This window comes from Boleophthalmus pectinirostris, unplaced genomic scaffold, assembly GCF_026225935.1.
Source record: "Boleophthalmus pectinirostris isolate CB_2022bp ecotype Guang Dong unplaced genomic scaffold, ASM2622593v1 HiC_scaffold_2, whole genome shotgun sequence".
Lineage (NCBI taxonomy): Eukaryota > Metazoa > Chordata > Actinopteri > Gobiiformes > Gobiidae > Boleophthalmus > Boleophthalmus pectinirostris.
In genome coordinates, this window is record NW_026571152.1 from 8,497,371 (window position 1) to 8,518,397 (window position 21,027).

The 21,027-nt window shown below is 37.5% G+C and overlaps 2 protein-coding genes across 2 annotated transcripts; one reads left to right on the plus strand and one right to left on the minus strand.

Moving 5' to 3' along the window:
• Window positions 1-1,462: 1,462 nt before the first annotated feature.
• Window positions 1,463-10,578, plus strand: skic8 (SKI8 subunit of superkiller complex). The gene is made up of 11 exons (XM_020923204.2): window positions 1,463-1,580; window positions 1,785-1,841; window positions 1,926-1,953; window positions 2,049-2,154; window positions 3,255-3,427; window positions 6,405-6,553; window positions 7,168-7,261; window positions 8,457-8,550; window positions 9,054-9,146; window positions 9,763-9,841; window positions 10,351-10,578. Exons 2-11 carry the CDS (start codon window positions 1,830-1,832, stop codon window positions 10,438-10,440), a joined length of 918 nt encoding a protein of 305 aa, XP_020778863.1. The 5' UTR covers window positions 1,463-1,580; window positions 1,785-1,829; the 3' UTR covers window positions 10,441-10,578.
• A 4,084-nt stretch (window positions 10,579-14,662) lies between these two features.
• Window positions 14,663-20,349, minus strand: slc25a44a (solute carrier family 25 member 44a). The gene is made up of 3 exons (XM_055155576.1): window positions 19,629-20,349; window positions 18,688-18,815; window positions 14,663-18,022 (listed from the first exon to the last, which is right to left on the minus strand). Exons 1-3 carry the CDS (start codon window positions 20,260-20,262, stop codon window positions 17,831-17,833), a joined length of 954 nt encoding a protein of 317 aa, XP_055011551.1. The 5' UTR covers window positions 20,263-20,349; the 3' UTR covers window positions 14,663-17,830.
• Between the last annotated feature and the right edge of the window lie 678 nt (window positions 20,350-21,027).

A 21,027-nucleotide genomic window follows, 5' to 3' on the forward strand; every position in this document is an offset into this window, starting at 1 on the left:
TGTGCAAAAACTAAAAAAAATGTTAAAATCAGTGTTGGCACTATTTCACCCAGCCTCTGATAAACCCAGCACAAACAAATTAAAATTGCTTGAAAGATATAGAAATAATTGTCTGTTTTCATTTCTGCCATACACATAATTTGACATTTTCGCATACAAAACTGGCATTTAAGGTGTTAAAATCTGAAAATATTATATAATATTTGACATGTATCATTAGGTCAGAAATAAATGAAGATAATGATATAAAATAAAAACATTTGACAAAAATTTGTACTTCGTAAAAAATATTGTAGTATATTTTTCTAGTGAAATTTTTTGTGTATGAATAAGAAAGAAATGTTAAAGTCAGAGTTGGCACTATTTTATGACATTCTGATAACACCAATGTGGAGGGAAGCCTCAGAATTGGTTCTTTTTATTTTATCAAATTGGTTTGTAGAATTTTGGTTTCAGTGGTTCTAGTTGAGTTGGAGCACTGTTTAGTTTAAAGGGGGATTTAGGCCTCTGAGAAGAACCTAATGCAGCACACCAGGAAAACGGGGAAATTGCTAGAATTTAACCTGTGAGTTGGTGTAAACCCAGGGGGAGGGAGTTCCTCTCTGGGCGGTATAAAAGTAGAGGCAGTGTAATCAGTTGGGAGGTTCACCATCAGTGCAGCCAGGTGCCTGTGGGTTATTTTCTTTGGTTGCGTTATTTTCTGTTGCTTTTGTTTTAGTTAAGCACAGTTATTTTTACCTCCGCCAAGGAGGTTATGTTTTTGCCGGCGTTTGTCTGTTTGTCTGTTTGTTTGTTTGTTTGTTTGTTTGTCTGTTTGTCTGTTAGCAACATAGCTCAAAAAGTTATGGACCGATTTTGATGAAATTTTCAGGATTTGTTGGAAATGTGAAAAGAAAGAACTGATTTCATTTTGGGGGTGATCTGGAAGAAATCCTGGATTCTGGATCACTTTGAAATTTTAGTTAACGTTGTGGTAAATGGGGCCAAAAATTTTGTTTCTCAATATCTCGGTTAATTATTGACCAAACCCCATGAAATTTGACTCAGGGATGGACAATGGGATCCTCTTTCATATTCCAAAGGCTGATCCGGATCTGATCCAGAAGACTGATTTTATCGCAATTTATATAAAAAATGGGGGTAGTCCTTGACGGAGGTCTGCGCTCTCTGAGTGCTTTTCTAGTTTATAAATATGTATTTAATTTTGCCCACAACACGGAGGAAGCAATAAAGATTTTGTTTGGTGAAGGTACATTTTTTGCACTGGACTCTTACTTCGACCACTTGGGCCAGCTTCCTCACAACCAACATAAACAAATAAAAATTACTTGGAAGCTATAGAAACAATTGCCTGTTTTCATTTTTACCATACACATAATTTGGCACTTTCACAAACAAAAATGTCATTTCCTGTCCTGCGTCTCCTCTCCAGTAGATGTCAGTGCGCCTTCACGCTTCACAGAAAACACTGAAGAATAAAGCGGAAGTGACGTTGTTTGTTTATGATGGCGGCGCTGCGGTGAATGAAAAACAAAAAACCCGTGAATCTTTGAATAAAACTAGAATTCAGAATAATTAAGGTATTTGTTACATCCGTATGATTAATCTAACGCCCTATTTTTCTTGTTAAATAATAGCGCTTTTTATTATTTCTTTAAAGCTAAATATTTCGATCAACATCTTGCACATAGACTAGTACGCGTGAATTGCCGTTTTAAGAGTTAATATGCATCTATACTGTAAACTGTTGTTCTTAATATCCTTTTTATTTTAATTTTCTTTAGCTTGATTAAACTGAAGTCGCTTGAGTTATCACTAGGACCAAAACAATGAGCACTCAAGTAAGTAACATGTCAAAAGATACACGTGCACACTATACATTTTTTGCAAGGCATCTTAATTAATTTATTTGTTTTCGTTTTTAGTACAGTATACTTTTCAAACAAGAACATGGTAAGTAGTTTTCATTATCTGGTTTCTAATAGTGGATTTCGTTCATAGATGAATTAAATGATGAGGAAATCTAATAAAACGTTTACTTTTCACAGCCCATGATGACGCTATTTGGACGGCAACTTGGGGGAAAAGTGAAGCAGATGGATCAGAGACTATCGTCACGGGGTCTCTGGATGACATGGTGAAAGTCTGGAAATGGTAAACTCAGATACCAATCAATTAATTAATCTATAGCATCCCATAATTAGAATTTGCAATGATTTTAAAAGTTTACATTTTTATTGTCATTGTCAAGAAAACAATGACATTTTGTTAGTTGAGTATCAAACACTGCAATGATGTGTCTGATGCAATGAGCAACGTACTGATCACACTTGCTAAAGAATGATTAATGAACTTTTTTTTTATCATTCATTTTTTATTAAGAACAATACACCATATACAGTCCATTAAACATGTCATCATATGTGTTTTTTCTTTTTTTTCCATTAACTTGACTTCCCCCCTCCCTTCCCTCCCTCTCCTCCCCTCCCTCTGACTCTTCCCTTCTCACCCCCCCCCCTCCCTCAATCCTCCTCCCTCCCTATTCTTCCCCCTCCTCTGAGTCACCTGCCAGTCAAATTTAAATTTTTCATCATTCTTAAACAAGAAACTACTTATGCTAATGATCCTGTTTGAAACAGTTGCTAAATTTAATTTTATATTAGTTCTGTAGGAGCATCACTCTTTAGTCTTCCTTACAGAAAACTTTCATGTTAAACATTGTTTTGTTAATTGTGATCAACCAATTACATATCGTCATGGTAAATGGTCACATTTTTATATAGTGCTTTTCCACATTCAAGGCACTCAAAGCGCTTTACAACAAGGAGTCACTCACCCATTCACACACATTCACACAGACATTGGGGGCAAGGTACGTTAAATGTCTTGTCCAAGGACACAACGACAGTATTCATCTGTGGTAGCTGGAATCACACCAGCCAACCTGCAGGTCAGTGGATTTGACCGCACAACCAGTGATATTTATGTTGAAAGCGGGATTCAAACCACCATCAGTGGACAAATGCTCTATCAACAGAGCTACAGTTGCTTTTCTTATTACATTTCTATTGAATGGATTAAGTTTGACGTACTGCACAAGTGCCATATCACAAGTACATGTATCCCAAAGTAGTAACACAAAGTTGTGCTTATTACACATCTATTCTCAAATGTAAAGTAATGGTTATCCCAGTAAATACCAGACTTAGTACAAGTGCCTAGAATGGTCTACAGTTAAACTTGTATTGCTGCAGGTCCGATGAGAAGCTGGAGCTGCAGTGGACTCTAGAGGGGCATCAGCTCGGGGTGGTCTCTGTCGACATCAGTCACAACGGAGCCATCGCCGCCTCCAGCTCTTTGGACGCTCACATCCGCCTCTGGGACCTGGAGTCGGGCAAACAGATCAAGTCCATGGACGCGGGACCAGGTACAGCTCTGAAACTTCACAAGGGGTCTATGTCAAACAAAACTAGACATATTGACTCCAGAAGCACACGCAGTTGACTTGACTTTTGGTCACACAGCAGCCATTACTACACCACTTTTGTCTAATTAACATATTATTTACTTTATATATTGTTTATTAACCCCATAAATAGTGTTAAAAACTTTTATTTTTAAATGTAAAATAAAATATATAGAGGTTTTATTAGATATAATTAAGTTTGAAATTTAGTAGAATGACCTCAGTAGTTTGAAGTAATTTTAATTGGAACATTTTTTTATTTTACTTATTTTGGGATACCTTATTACTTATTAAAACATTTTCACAAATTAATTTTAAAAGTGATATGTAATTGATCCCCACACATTGATGAGTTAGTTTCTTTTTAATGATGTTTTACAAATACTGTTATTATTACGTAAATATTATGTTATTATATGTATTTACAATCCTTCTATTTTTCTGCCATTTGCCTGTTACTGTAAAGGAAAGTCTAGTTGACAGCTCCATTTCTGTGCTGTAGCTCAATAATCGTTTCATATTCTCCTCTCACCTTGGCATAACCCTGAGCTCAGAGACAAGTGTGTGAACCAAACTGCACTCACCCAGCTGCCCTGTCAGCTCCGATCAGTGCTGCTCCACTGCTCTCACTACAGGTCACTCTGCACAGGCTCCATAGAGAGAAGAGGATGCTACAGTAATCAATATCAGGGCTGAAAATGACAGTATAAAGAAAGTGTGTGTAGCTTGCAGTCTAGCTAAAAGGTATTACACTCACAACTGAACCTGTGCTGCCTGTGCCTTAACCTGCAGATAGAGGACACATAAAGGTTTTTCTTATTATCAGTATATGTCATATACAGCAGGAGCAGAAGCACTGTTTCATTGGCTGCAGGTGTTGGGGTTTAGGTAGTAAGGATTCAGATCAGATAGAAGCATTTTAGGTTTAAAGCAGCTGGATTTCAGCATTGAAACTGGCAACCCAAATGAGAGACTCATTTACATGTTACTGGACACATCTGCACTGTCCATATTAAAGGTCCTATATTATGCATAATTGACTCTTGTGAGCTTTAAGCCAGGGGTCTCCAACCTGTAGCTCTCCACCCCCTCCCAAGTAGCAAGCCAAAGGATTTCTGAAGTATACAGTATACATACTGTGCTGAATGGCTAAGATTTGAACTCCCATTGTAAATGTATAATTTTGATGCGTAACTTTGTATAGAGTGACCAAACTAGGGATGGGCATTCGATGAAATTTTCTTAATCGATCGTCGGAAGAATTAACGATCGATTATCGATTAATCATTAACGTTTTTATATTAAAATGATCATCATTATTATTACTATCTGCACTACTAATCTGCATAAATAAATTCAACTTTACGACATATAAACCGTAACGACTCAAGAGCCACATCAATACGTTTTAGATTATAATGTGTTTAATTCAGTTTTGCGCAACTCTCACAGAAACGAAACTTAAAACCGCATCGCTAATTTGCATAAACTCAGCGAAGATAAAACTACAGCTCTTGTGTCGCTGATGCGGTCAATTTCTGTCGGATTAAAAGACATGACTCAGTGGAATACAGGTTAGTGTGACCAGATTTGCGTTTGTCAATACCAGGACACCGTACGGGAGGTGGGAGGTGGGGACTCGTCATCGACATTGCGCGACTCTCACCTGGCAAAGCTTTTTCCCACTGGACACCGAAACATATGTTCTTGCTTTGTACACTGTGCACATGGCCTCACACTTGTCCCGAACGCAACAGAAAGCGTGGAATTTCTTGTACAAAATCATCGTTAAATACACATTTGTGCTTCGGTACGCTGCAGACTGACCGACTGTTTGTGTCTGCTCACTCCTTCTGATGCAGAGAGACACATGTACGGACCCCTGTTTGGTCACGCTACGCACAGCAACCTACATTCGGTTTGTCGATTAAAATTAACGTAATCAATGAAATTCTTAATGATCAATTATCGATTAATCGATTAATCATGCTCATCCCTAGACCAAACGTCCCTATTTTTATATAGACAGTCTGAGTTTTGAGCCCTGTGTCCCCTGTCCCAACAGATTTAGCCAAAACCAGTGATATGATACATTTTTATGATCAATTTGATCCCTGCCAAAAGAAAAGAGAGGCATAAATTGTCATTTGTTTGGGTAAAATACAGAAAAGCTGCTTAAAAATGACCAAAACACAAAGAAAATGTGACTATACTGACTCACATGTCAGTCATGAGTGGTCTCTTCAACAGTTTTCCTTAATTATGCACTCGTTTCACAATTTTATTATTACCAACTACCAAAAGATGTCCCGTTTTTTTTTTTTTTTTTTTTTTCAAAGATCTGGTCACCCTAACATTTGTGCACTAATAAATGGATAAAGGTTTATGTTTTAGAGGGATCTAACCTTTCCCCATCTAAGGCTTTCCTATGCTCAATTTCTTGTGCTCCTAAAATAAGTAGCTCTTTGGCTTTTTCTTTTTGTAAAGGTAACTCACCAAAAGAAAAAGGTTAGAGACCCCTGCTCTAAGCCATGTTATAATGTTGTTTCCTCATCAAAAACAGACCTAGTCTTGTGTTTTGTTTCATTCACACATGTTTGAGTAATGTCATGAATTGGTAGTTAACAGCTACCTTTTACATTTGGCTCAGTAGAGATTGATAATTCCAATTGATTCTAGTGAAGGTGTATGGAATTTAAAAACACTGTATTACTACATGACATCACAACGTGTTTTTGTTTCATTCATGAAGTGTTTTCCATTTGAGATATAAAATATGCAGGGTTTGTGTATTAAACATGTGAATGAAACTAAATACAACTCCAGGTCTGTGTTTAATGAGAAAACAACATTATAACATAGGTCAGAAATTTGCGCTTTAAATAAAATAAACTCGAGCACTATTTGAATCAAATAATGTTTGTACTGTTGTTTTTAGTGGATGCGTGGACGGTCGCCTTCTCTCCAGACTCCAAACACATCGCCACAGGAAGCCACCACGGGAAAGTCAACATTTTTGGTGTAGAGAGTGGCAAGAAAGAGTATTCCCTGGACACAAGAGGAAAGTTCATCCTCAGTATAGCATATGTAAGTTGTCCTCTGTTATATGTAAAGGTGCATTGCGTAACTTTTTCTGGTGGGCGGGCACACTAACAGTTTGTCTCCTCTGGGATATGTGTCCACAGATCTGTGGCTGTAGTTGAGTTTTGTTTCATTCATGTTTGAGTAATCCTGGTTTATTAGTTTGTTTGCATTCCCAAAGCTCAAAATGCTCTGTTTCACCTTGTGATGTCATGTAGCGGTAGTTTTCAAGTGAACAGCTCCTTTTACCTTGAGTTCAGTACAGATTTGCAATTATAAGGGTGAAATTATCCAAGTGATTCTAGTGAAGGTGTATGGGGTTTAAAAACACAGTGGAGCTACTACTTGTATTACTACATGACATCACAAGGTGGACAGAGAGTAAATATGCAGGGTTTGTGTGTTAAACATATGTGAATATAATTTATTATAGCTGATTATACTTATTGGTAACACCTAATAATAAAATAACCTTAATGTCACACAGTAACAAGCAATAACATCTCCATAGAAACAAGCAGGTGATGGACCCTCCACTAAAAAAGCTCCATCGTACAGCTTTAATAATGTTGTTTGTTTTACTTCTACGTGTTTGTGACATGTTTGTAATGTTCCTTTAGAGTCCAGATGGGAAATATTTGGCCAGTGGAGCCATTGATGGGATCATTAACATTTTCGACATTGCCACAGGAAAACTGCTCCACACGCTGGAAGGTACGGCTCTGGGCTATAACAAATCTCAAACATGTATTTATTTTAGCACGTGAATAACATGTAACAAAAAAAGGATGCAATAGAAAAAGGTAGGTGCAGGAAGAGAAAAAAAACATTATAAAAGCCTCCACCTTTATGAATACACAACATAACATAAGATAATAAAATGACATATATGCACAGTTCATACTATGATTAAAATTCATTGAAATACAACATATTACAATAGACGACAGAGATTGATTGGATGATGTTATCAACTTCAGTATGTGCACTGTCACTTTTTCTGGTGGAGTCTTCTTCACCCGTCTTCACAGTATAGCATCAAACTTGCCTCAATAAGCAGGTGGTGCCACAAGGCTGAGTTTTAGGTCAGATCTGTGGAAAGACAACCTCATTCACAGTAACAATGCATCTGATTCAAGGTTTTTCACCCCTGAACACCCTAAAAATTGTATAAATGCAAGATGGATGGTTCAATGCTATACTGTATCCATCTCCAAGAAGGTAGCAGATAGAGCTGGGTATCATTCAGAAGTTGCTGATACGATACATACCTCGATACATAAGCCACAATACGATGCACATTTCTATACAGTGAGCTTATGATTTGATACAGTTCAATACGATATATTTCAAACTGATTCGATACGTTCAGTAAAAAATAAAAGGTAAATCATGGCTGTGATACTAAATGTCTTTGTTAAACCACTTTTTGTGCAAAGTTCGTATGAAATACTCCCATTTTAAACCTCAAAACAGTGGAAATGTCAAATGTGTCGCATAAACGAGTTTCCTTCCTTTGAACAAGCAACAATACTGTAGCAAAAAAATACTCTTGGCAATATATCGAGCAGCCCACAATGTCAAAACTGTACCATGACTTTAAATTATACGCTATATCGATATTTCAATATTTTTGCACACCCCTAGTCGCGGACCTTCCACCAGAAAAGTTACATAGTGCACCTTTTAGTAACCTGAAGTCTTCTGCAAACAGATATCATCTTTTTTATGTAAAATCTGCTAACCCTCTAGTGCAGACCTCATATAAATGTTCTAAAATGCATGAAATTCTTCCAGTCTCATCTCAAACGTAATCGCTCACAAATCTAAAAAATACTCGTTTTACCAAAAATACAAATCAATAGTAAATATTTATCCAAAATTATAAAAATAATCCTCTTGTTCTTAGGTCACGCCATGCCCATCCGCTCCCTCACCTTCTCCCCAGACTCTCAGCTCCTGGTCACCGCCTCAGATGATGGCTACATCAAAATCTATGACGTGTGAGTTCAACATACTGCACCTTGTCCTTATGGCAAGCTCAAGCAAGGTCCATAAAAATATGATACATCTAAAATATCTGTACAGGAAAAAGTAACCTTATAAAGCACGTCTCTACAAAGCCCCATGGTTTTATGACAGATGACAACAGCGGCATCACTTTCTGAAGCTATTATGAATACACAATTTCACTTTTGTTTATTTACACTGATAAAGAAGACGTGGAACATTGCACCGGTTTTTGTTTCATATGGATAGGCCCAGGAATTACAGAAATATGAACCATAAACCAGGTCTGACAGTTACACAGCAAATTCCACCATAGACTTGTGACTTTTCCTCCAACTCAGTTTAAACTATAGGGATTTGAAAATGTTGTCATCACATGAACACAGCGTAAAAAACCTCCATTTAAGACACATGGCACCAACTTGTGGATAGGGGAAAGTTGACATTTTATCTTACGTGTTGGTTTTCTTGCATAACTTTGATCAATCTTTTTCAGACAACATGCGAATCTGGCGGGGACTCTGAGCGGACACGGGTCATGGGTCCTTAATGTGGCGTTTTCACCCGACGACACGCACTTTGTTTCCAGGTAAAACATTTTGGTTTGGACTCAGCGTTGTAGTAACTGAGTAGTAAATTTGAACTATAAGAAGTTGCTGGGATTCAGATGACAGCATTCCATTGGCCAATAATATTTAATACAGGTAGGAGCAGTGCTAATGTATTGTTAAAATGGATAGTTTTTGATGTAATACAAGAGGTTAGTCACAAATAAAAATGATCAGGTTCAACATTTTTGATATTATACTTTTGAATATTGAAGGGCAAAGTATATGTAATCAACACTGAAAACTGTCTCTGACCCCATCTGGGCGTATGACATCATCACATTGTAGAATCTGAAAACCACCAATATTGTGTTTAGTGCAAAATTATCAGAAAATCAAAATCAGAAAAAATGCTGTACCTGTTCTTTGTTTATTTGATCGGTTCATTTGCTGCACTGTAGATAACTGTACTTATAGCCACTTATTTTATGTAACAGTATAATACACTGAAGTCACATTAAGTGCTATTTATCCTTGTCCAGCACTTGTTGCTACACTGTAACTTACCCATTGTGGGACAATTGTATTTTTCCAAATCTTGTGCATATTTTGTTATATATTTTGGAAACTAATAGAATATCAATGTGTGTTGTGCAGCTCATCTGATAAAAGTGTGAAAGTGTGGGACGCCAGCTCCAGAGCCTGTATCAACACTTTCTTTGACCATCAAGACCAGGTATGACAGAATTTAGGTCCAACCATATTACTACACACATTTTACTTTGTTATAAAGAGCACATATTGTGCTTTTGCTGTAGTTAGAATATATGATAATAATTCTGTGGATTATTATGTTATAATTTGGACATTTTAAATGTCAATATTCATCTAAAGCGACTTCACAAACATTGTCACAAAGGACTGTACAGCTGTTGTCCCCTCTGATGGATAGCTGCAGATTTTTTTCATTTATACCAAAATTAGTATGTGTGCTGCCAAAGTTTACACATATCACAGATATAGAAAATAATATTGGAAAATTAAGTACAGAGCAGTGGTGAAAATGGGGGTAAGATCAGAGTAATGAATACAGGAGAATACAGAGTTCTCAAACATACGTGAATCACTCTAAATACAACTTCAAGTGGGTAAATGAGAAGGAAACAATTAGAACATGGCAAAAGCTCTGAAAAGTCCATTTTGCACAATCAATCTTCTTTAATTGAATAAATGTTGCTTCTTCAGGTGTGGAGTGTGAAGTACAACAGTACAGGCTCAAAGATCATCTCTGCAGGAGACGACCGCTCCATCCACATCTACGACTGCCCCATGTGACACAGGCGGTTCAGCAAATGCCACCAAACTAGAGGCTTTTCAGAGAGGAAGCTGCTTATGTTTGAAGACAGAGCCTGTACTTGTATCGGGTTGTTTTGCACTGGCCACAATTGGTCAAATAAAGGTTTTCTTTTTGTACATTTTGCAGTTTTATCATTTTTAATAGAATGTCCTTTAGACCAGGGGTCTCCAACCTGTAGCTCGGGAGCTACCAGTATCTCTCCACCCTCTTCCAAGTAGCTCGCCAAGGGATTTCTGAATTCTTTGTTTTGTGGAAAATAATTAAAATTTTATTAATTACCACTGTAAATGTATAATTTTGATGCCTAACTTGGTGCATTGATAAATAGATAATGGTTTATGTTTTATTAAGCGTTTAACTGTTCCCCATCTAAGGCTCGCTGTGGCTCTTATATTTACTCTGAAACTGGTAGCTCTCTGACATTAGGTTTCATAAAGGTAGCTCACTGGAGAAAAAAGGTTGGAGACTCTTGCATAAAATCATTCCAGAGCTCTGTCTGTGTCATAGTCTGTGGTCTGTGTCAATAATCTCCAAGTGTGAGCTGAGCTTCTCTCTACTGCAGTACCACAGACGACCAGTGGATGGCAGCAAAATGCCACTGTAGAAAAGGCCCCCTTGTGGTCTTGCCTCCACTCCAAGTCCTCTGCCAGATGCAAAGCAGTTCTCCACGTTCAAAGACCTCCTGGCTGCTACTGTTCGAGTTCAACACGGGGCGGCCTCAGGCAGTGTCACAGCCAACGACTATCACCAAGCTCAATTGTCACTTCTCCGTCAGGTGCAACTTGACTGTTTTCCCATTGATTATGCCCAGTTGCAATCAGGAAAGCCAGTAGCTAAGAGCAGCCGTCTTCTCATGCTGGCACCAGAGTTTGATCTACGCCACAGCAGTCAGCTGGAACCAGACGCTGTTCACCTGGACTCTCGTCCAATCAGAAGACGCCTTGGACTCTTCAATAATGGTAGTGACTATTTTTGCAACCACAGCTGCTGGTAATTTACTGTATCAGTGTATGCAGTAAAATACTGTAAACTGATACAGTTCTACTGTAATAAATTTTACAGAAAGTACTGTTTTTCACAGTAGAATACAGTAAATGGTTTTACATTACTGATGATGTTTTAACAGGAAATAACCATAAAATAGGGTAAGACATTATGTGAGATAGATAGTAATTCACTGTAAAAGCAGCAGTTTTAAACTGTGAATTCAACAGTTATAACATCAGGCCAAATACGATGTTAGTTATTTTCAGTAATTCATCTTTAAAGGAAATTTTTTTAACTGTTATTTTTACAGTTATAAATATACCTTACCGTGAAGCCATATACAATGTCACTGTATTTTTTACCGTGAAAAAATGGCAACCACAGCTGCCAGTTTTTCACCGTAAATTTGACAAGATTTTGTTTACAGTGTATGAATGAATATTATATTATTTATAAATATACATATTAAATGTACTTCTCTAAATTATATTTGAATTATACCCAACTGTGATGTTTGGAAAAATTTAAAACAGCCCCTAAAATAGTGAAAAAGTAGGCTATCCTATAGGCTAATTAAAGTATTCATAAATTACATAATGCAAAAATAAACTGGATAATAATCATGATATTGCATAATAAACAATGAATTAGATTTAGCCTGATTCTCAGTATCGGCAAGTACACAAAATGAATGAAGTTCTCATACTCAATTTAGAAAAACAGTATCGGTGCATGACCTGTGCATCGGTAAATATTCTAAACCTAGAAAACGTTCTCAAAATTATTCCGATGTTGAGCAAAATAACGAAAAGTATCCAGTATCTTAATATTAAAAAGCAGATTACACTCTTCACTCCACACTTTCTCCTTCCTGCTATTAATCATAAGAACTAAAAAGTAGTTTGCGCCAATTTTAGAAGTAAAAATAATTCATTTCAATTCGGAACACTAAATACAGATTTACAGCTACAAATCTCTAATCGTATCTCTAAAATTAGATATTGTCACAACTAGGGCTAAAATTTAGGGGAAAAAAAATCTTCGTCGACTAAAGATAAACCATGTGCATGAATTTATTTTATTTTAATTTATTCATTATTAACCTTTATTTAACCAGGTGAAAACCCATTGAGATCGAAATCTCTTTTTAAGGGTGATTTGGACCGGAGTGAAACTGCTGCACACGTCATGAAAAACATTTACACATTTGCACTAAAATACAAATCGTATAAAATGACTTTAAAAGCACTACTTAAAGAAACCAGCTCATAAAGCCTTAGTTCAGACTGAAAGGTATTCCAAATTGTGAACGTGACAGCACTGGACACTGGACAGCCTCTTCAAGTCATTCGACAATTGATAATCTTGTGCTCCCCCTAGTGGCAAAAACGAACAAAACACATCTTATTTTATACAGACAGAACAAATACATTGTTTACAAAGCTCACACCTAAGATTCAGAAGTCTTTTATTCCATTTAAAAGTCCACGTGTTCAATGTTCAACACATGAAACTGTACATTTATAGTTCATTAACTTACATTTAGATAAAGAGCACCTCTAAAAGTTTATGTACAATATCTTTAAAGGTGCATTGTGGAACTTTTCAGATGTAGATGCAGATGTTCTACCACCTGCTTGTCTCCATGGAATTTTTGCTTTGCCTAGAATGTCCCACAGTTTGGCATTAAACTTGAAAGATAACACCAGTTAGCCAAGTGACAGGTCAGATCTGTGAGGAGGCGACCCTGCTCTCAGTAAGAATGCATGTTTTCAAAAATACCTGTAACTGAATAAATGCATAATATATTCATCTAATGCAATGCTGAGGAACATTCAGGCAAAGCAACATCATCTCCATGGAGGTCTTTCTAGCAGGTGGCAGGGACCTCCACATCAGAAGTTACGCAGTGAACCTTGACTTAGCTGGGACAGTTGTGCTTGTAAAACCAGGTGTGTTCCATTTCAAACAGAAATGGGAGTTATGGCAGTTCCGGGTTACGTTGAAGATCCTAGTTACATGAAATACAAAGCACTGTGTTCAGATGTTGTATTGGCAGTGTAGAGATTCTTGAGTAGTGAGAAATATTGTAATAATAAGACGGAGTAATTCCTCATTTGTCCAGAAGTGGCACAGTAAAGAGAAGGAACACAGTGTTTACAATCAAGATGTTTCAGCTCCCATCCAGAAGCCATTCTTTACATATTAAATAGTACCACATATGTAATAATCTACATCTTAAAAGTGCACTATGTAACTTTTTGGTTAGGGGTCCGTCACCTGCTGAGCACATGCGTCCTGTGCTCAGGTCTCTACACTGGCTTCCTGTGGCTCAGAGACTTTAAAGAGGCTCTGCTTGTACAAGTCTCTCCACGGCCGAGCACCAAAGTCCATCTGTGACATGTTAGTGCCATTTGAACCATCTCACACTCTGAGGAGCTGAGGGACTGGCCTCCTGCTGGTGCCCACAGTCACAACTAAACACGGGGAGTCAGAGTTTCAGTTTCATAAAGCTAAATCCAAGCTTTGTTTAGCTGTGTATAACTGAAAGGTTTTCATTCCGCACTTTTCTCTCTCATTTAATGTCTTTCTCTTTTTAATTTCATGACGATTATTTATGTTTTGATTGGTTTGTATTGTGATTTTATTGTCTTTCTTAATCTGTAAAGCACTTTGAATTACTTACAAATAAACTCGCATTACTTTGTTTCTATGCATGTCATTGCTCTGCCTGGAATGTTCCACAGTATGACATTAAACAGCTCTAATATACATTTACTCAAGGTGGTTTTATTGCTTAAAAATACCTACAAAAACATGAATTTGACTGTGCGTGGGGTTGCCTCTCCACAGATCTGACCTGTAACTTGATCTGGTTTGGTCTCCATGAAGATAGAAAGATTTAATGTCATTCTGTGAAACATTCCAGACAAAGCAATAACATTTCCATAGAGAAACGTATATATCGACAGATGCTCCACAAGAAAAGTTACAAAATGCACCTTTAAATGCTGCTAGGCCTGTCACGATAACACATTTTGAAGCGCGATGCATTGCTGAAGGAAATAGAGATGCATATAAATGACAATACTGAAACTAATCTATGCCACATGACACAAAAACTATTCTAAATGTAAAATATTGTTAAAAAATCATGAGCTGCTGTAATAAATAAACTCATAATAAAAGACTTAAGTACTTAATTTGCATCTGTAATGAGTCACTTAAGTGCTTTATTTAACCTTTTATGGCTTAAATCATATCGTATAGTCAAAGGCTCTATTCACGCTTACTGGAAAACATTTGGAAACATGCGGATGACGACTTCCGATGTAGTTCACTGGGCATGTGATAAAACCGTGGATTCAGCAGCAACAGGACTAGACAAATGATAATACACAAATGAATATGCAGTTTATAAAAGTAAAAAAGAATACACTGACATCTAGATGAAGAAAGCTGGGCCATTTTCTAATTTTTTCAGATTTTTTCAGTTACTAACGCCAGTAGAGCCCAAAGGAAGTTGTCATCCGCATGTTTTGTTCCAAACGTCTTCCGATTTTGTTACGTAAGGGTGAATAGAGCCCATAACCAAAAAAATGCCAGTAGTGGAAAGAAAATATATAGTCCCAGCTGTCATACTGTATATCGAACCATAAGTCGATACAGTAATTATCGTGACAGGCCTAAATAAAAGTATAATCTCCCCATAATGGAGAATCTCTGGTTGAAATAATATACTTTTTGCAGTTTTGTAGGCAGGGTTTTTGAAGCTTATATTTCAAAGGCTAGTGGAGCAGTGGAATTAGCTGCTCATGTGAAATTGAATCCTGCACAAAAACTGATACAATGGACACTTTGGCACATTAAAAGTCACAGTCTCCATTATTGAAATTTCACACAAAAAATTCCCAAAAGCTGGTACAAGTAACATTACAATAAGTGAGAAACTTCGAAGCATTTCTTTTGAGAAATAAACATAATTTATCATTGAGCTTAAAGCTGCACTATGCAACTTCTGCAAATTGCTTTACCTGAAATGTTCCACTGTATGGCATTAAAATGATCTCACATTTTCCCACCAATTATAGCTGTCATTATTATTATTAAAAAAACAACAACAAAACAACAAAAGCATTTTTACTGTGAGATCCGTAACATAGCCTGGTAATGCCACTTGCTTGTCTCCATGGAAATAGACAGGTTAAACACCATACTGTGCAGCATTCCAAGCAAAACAATCGCATCTCCATGGAAATAAGCCAGAAAAGTTACATAGTGCACCTTTTAAGTGCTATTTAACATCACATACCTGCTTTTAGCGCCCCAACTTTTTACAATTCCAGCCAGTGACCTTATTGTATTTAGGTTGTAGGTAGCACAAACGTTTTTATGGAATGATTTTTAAAAAATATAATCTCAAGTGCAAAAGAAGGCAATAATTTGGCATTCAACATAATTACAGATTCAATTTTTACAATAAAAAAAACTTTGAGCACTTGATTTGGGTGCAGTCAATAGATGCTTGTTCTAGTTTAGGTCAGCCTAGAGGAGAAACTTATAATTCATAGATTGTGTTCTAGAATTTGATAATGTCATGATTTCAGATGGAGGGCAAGGATCTTGGTGTGCGCATTTTGTCGTGCATTTACAGGATTTTTCAGTTTTAAACAATTTGTGGTGTGTGGCGGCCTTTACAGAGCAATTTCCACCTTAGAATTCTCACCTTTCCTCCACTGAGAATTATTGATCAAGACTATATGCTTTTCACAGCCTACATTTAAAGTGCCTATGACAGGTTAAACTGCGAATTTTCCTTAAATACATTTAAGATCATTATATAAGATGATCCTAAAAATGTTATAATTTTAATTTTACTTGATTGGAAATCTAGACATCACACTGCAATACAGCCGTATTGTGCACTGGGCCATAACTCCTCTAATGCACACAAAAATTATTATCTGACAAATAAAAATAGAAGAAATATATTTTGTTGAAATTCTGTTTAAAGTATCAGAAAAAATTTGTCTCTCATGTAAATTATGCCAAGATTTTGGATAGAATTCTCCCAGTGTGATGCCATCAGTGTGTTAGAATTCTCTACTTCCTACATATTTTTTAACTTTTCTTCAAAAATTGCTTCTAAACTTGCATAAAACTGTAATTTATATATTTTAAAACAGGTATTATTCCACCACAACAGGAATTATTCCACCAAATTAAGTCAAAAACAGAAAATCATGAAAACCTGCCAGATGCACTTTAACACTGGTCAAAATGGGTTTATCTGAGTTTACATAGAAATATATAAGTATAATGTTCAATTTAAATTGATTTCATGGCAAAGTAATTTTTCTTCTTAGGACTTAGCAAAATAAAAAGTTAAGATTTATTTCATGTGCTTTAATATTAAAATTAAATTTGAGGTACCTGATTATAATTTGTTTGATCAACCCATAAATATTATATTAAGCAGCACTTTGTGTGAGACCGCTACCAACTTAAGGATAAAACTCTGGCCACCATCTTGACTCTCATCTAATAAATACAGCCTTGGGGACCACCTGGAGGAGTATCTGATCCCAGTTCATGTCTCTCTTTGTTAAAGGAACTGTATGTACGATTTTAATTTGATTTCCATAAACTTGACCTATCCGTGTCCCCATTTATGAGGTAGACGTGTTCACAGCAGTATAGCTTTTACTGATTACTGATGGCTGAATTCTAATGCAAAAAATTACAAAAAACAATGATGAACATGATGGCCAAGTTGTTCGTGTTATAATTTGGTGTTTTCGTGCTCAACATGAGTATCAAATCAGAAGTCTTATTTGGGTTGCTAGTTACAATGTTGCAATCCAGTTGTTTTAAACCTAAAAAGGACTCTCCCCAGCACTTGCAGACAATCATGAATCAGTGCTAGTGAAGCCTCTGCAGCTCAGGAAGTGAATTCTGGAGAAAAACTTGTGTGTGACCTTTATTTGCTGGTTTAGGCAGTGGCAACCCAGGTTCATTCTTGATTGTAGTGACCTTTTTTTTTTTTAAACTGTAAGAACACAAGCTACATACAGTTCCTTTAAAATGACAAATGATGAAAGCACTATTGACAATATACACAATATATTTGTGGTCACAGTTACTTGTTCTGTTCTCTGCTTATTGGCCACTGTATGGAACCACTAATCCATCACACTCCAGTCTATGAAGAGGCCTTTTACTGTAGGCAAATTGGTGAAGACTCTTGCTCAAGGACACAAGAGCAGTATGCATTGGCCAGACGTGGGAATCAAACCAACAATTTTCAGCTTAGTGGTTGAACTCTTGCTCTTGTTACCCCATTGCAGATCCTGTGTTCAGTATTTCACTTTGACTTTTTAGTCACCAGTGTCTCAAGTGGGTGAGCTCTGCTTTCAAACTCAGTCTCTTGAGGGTCTCGTATCCCACGACGATGAGGACAGAGGTGGGGGTGGAGGAGATGACCCGCGCTGAGAGTCCTTTGGTCAAACCCCACACGCCCTCCTCCGCCATCAGCTGCTTAAAAGTGCCAATGACTGAAGACCGGCCCTCCACCTGCAGCAACACACAACAGGTCAGTTGGAAATTTAAAAGGCCCCGATTACTCTATTCTCAGATTTTTCTATGTTATAATGTCGTTTCCTTATCACAGACAGACCTGGAGCTGTGTTTTGTTTCATTCACACATGTTCAACACACAGACTCTGCGTATTTAGGCTGAGTTCTTCTCTCAAACAGAAAACACTTCGTCCCACCTTATAGTGGTAATACAGGAAGTGCTCTGCTGTGTTTTTAAATTCCATACACCTTCACTAGAAACATTTGGCTGATTTCAGCCCTGGAATTTCTCTATTAAACCAAAGGTAATAGGTAGCTGTTAACCCAAAACTACTGCTTCATGACATCACAAGGTGGAACAGTGGTTCAAAGTTATTCCTCACTCACCTTATGCATTCTGAACATCCTAATTATTCACCGTAATTAGTGCTGTTCCAAAATTCCCAGAGACCAGAGCAGAGCATTGCCGTAATGGAAAAGTTAGCATCAAATTGCATGCTAATGTGTAAGCAATATCAAAATGAGCTTACAGCCTAACACTCAGTGATAGATTCCCCAAGCCCAAGTGAACTGTCTGTATATTAAAGACAGTTCGTCTGTGCACCCATGTTTTGTAAAGTGTTCTAAAGTCTGTATAGTGCAGATATCTACTGTGAATATACCTGGACTCTGGCTCGAACCACGTCCATGGGGTTGGTGATGGTGGAGGCAGTGGCCGCAGCCATTGGTCCCGCGATCGCCTGCAGGAGCAGATGAGGACAGCTAGAGGGCGCTAGGTTGGACAGTTGCTCTGTGGATGCAAAAATCACACACACAAAGAGTGTAAAAGACAAGACAACAGCTATCAACACCTCTTTAAATACAGCACATATATCACAGATGTTAAAGCTGGACTATGCAACTTTTCTGGAGGAGGCTCTGCCACCTGTCTCTCTGTTTGGAGATGATGCTGCTTTGCTGGAATACTCAACTGTATGGAATTAAAATGATCCTTCTACATAAAGCAAATAAGGCAGAGTTACAGATCAGATCTGTGCAGCAATCTGTTTTGCCGTTTTGAAAGAAAAAATAATTTGCTTACAATTTGCAATGTCTAACATTTCTAGTGGAGGGTCTGGCACCTGCTTGTCTCCATGGAAATGGGGGATTTATTTATTTATATAGTATTTTTGAGAAATAAAAACACCCACAATGAAGAAATGCTAGACGAAGATATTTAATGTCATACCATGGAATATTCCAGGCAAAACAATTCAATTTCCATGGAGACAAGTAGGTAGCAGACCCTGTACCAGAAAAGTAGCATGGTGCACCTTTAATGTTCAGTTCAAATTAACCTTGGCTATAAATGTTGTAGTCTGTTACATGTTTGTTTAATGTACATACTTGTCCTTATCAAATAAGTAAATGCTACATTTAGTAAGATTTGCCGATAATGGCTGATTTTATTTGTATTTGCTCCCAGTTTGTGGATTTATTTACAATTGTGTCCTCTGTATTTGACCAAAACGGCACACCCCAGTGTGTATATGTAAATGGACATATCTATAGGAAATTAGGTCTGGTCAACTCCAGGGAATAAAGGAATAGGTAGTTCATTCACCTGCATAAAAATGATAAAAAGGCCACCAGAGGGCGCTGTTGGGTATGTATGTGAGGAGAGACGCCACATAGCCCCTGTAAAACCCTCTGAACCCATCCTCGGCGAATATCTGCACTGTGATGTCCCGCGTCTGCCCAAAAGTCAGCCTCCTCTTGGTCGCCGCCAGCATCATTTTGGGTTTGACCTTAAATCGACTCAAGTGCTCCCCCTGGCCCTGCATCATGAGATGCTGGGACACAATGTCTATGGGTATGGTTATGGTTTGAGCCACTAAAGAAGCAGCTCCCCCAGCGAAGATGGACTTCACCGTGTTGTCTTGGGAGTAGTTAGAGACGTATTTCCTCACGAGTTCGTACGTTGTGATGTACGCTTGCCCAGAGACGAGAGTGAAGGTGTTGACCATGAACCCGCGATACAGACCACAGATGCCTTCACTTTTTAATATTTTACAAAACGCGTCAAACGTTCCATTGTAGAGGGACTTTCCTTTCTGGACTTGTAAGCGAGTTCGGATCAGGCTGAAAGGGTAGACTGTGGCCCGCGTGGTTAAAGTCATGAACACGCCCAGAGAGTAGAATTTCCTCTTGTCCAAGTCCTCCCATTCTATGATGGTGATGGCGCCTTTCTGCTGCATTGTGCTCTAACAAAGCAGCGCTATGCTCCTTATAATGTTACATTCAAATCTGGGTTCATTGGTGGTGGCGAATCTCCAGCTTCCATTGTACCTGGAATAAAAAAAAAGAACAATTAGGGATCTCAAATCCACGTCATGAAACTTTTTAACAGCAAAAAAAAAAAAAAAGAGGACTAACATGAAAGCATGTTTCATCTTTTTTGGTTGTGCTTATAATATAATATAAAAAATTGTAAGAGGCTGGTATCAAATAAGGCATAATTATAAATGTATATGCACAAGTAAAAATACAAATATAATAATACAAAATATATCTGGGCTTTACACAAGAGGCTGCAAGAAGAAACTGTGCAAAGATGAAGTAATTATTGACAGGATATAGGGCTATCTGTTGCATAAAGGTGAGTTGTTGTGTAGTTGTAGGGAGTAGCACCATATTTTTCGGACTATAAGTCGCACTTTTTTTCATGGTTTGGATGGTCCTGTGATTTACACTCTGGTGCGACTTATGGTTTTTTCTTCTTCATTACACATTTTTTGGCTGGTGTGACTTATACTCCGGAGCGACTAATAGTCCGAAAAATACGTTATGTGTTACATAAGGGTGAGTTGTTGTGCAGATGTAGGGAGTATTATCTGTTTCATAAGGGTGAGCTGTAGTGATGAATGTAGTCCTGTCACTGTTTGAGTGGAGCTGTAGGTGCTTGTTGGAGAATGAGCTCCTCTGTCCCTCACCAGTCTGGTGCAGCGAGTGAGCAATAATTA

Coding starts and splice junctions, on each gene's coding strand:
- slc25a44a (XM_055155576.1), bottom strand. CDS start 20,262: ATGCAGCAGAAAGGCGCCATCACCATCATAGAATGGGAGGACTTGGAC. Junction 18,816..19,628: donor TTTTTATCATTTTTATGCAG/GTGAATGAACTA, acceptor TTGCATCCACAG/AGCAACTGTCCAACCTAGCG. Junction 18,023..18,687: donor TGGTTCGAGCCAGAGTCCAG/GTATATTCACAG, acceptor GTGTTGCTGCAG/GTGGAGGGCCGGTCTTCAGT.
- skic8 (XM_020923204.2), top strand. Junction 3,428..6,404: donor GTCCATGGACGCGGGACCAG/GTACAGCTCTGA, acceptor TGTTGTTTTTAG/TGGATGCGTGGACGGTCGCC. Junction 9,147..9,762: donor GACACGCACTTTGTTTCCAG/GTAAAACATTTT, acceptor TGTGTTGTGCAG/CTCATCTGATAAAAGTGTGA.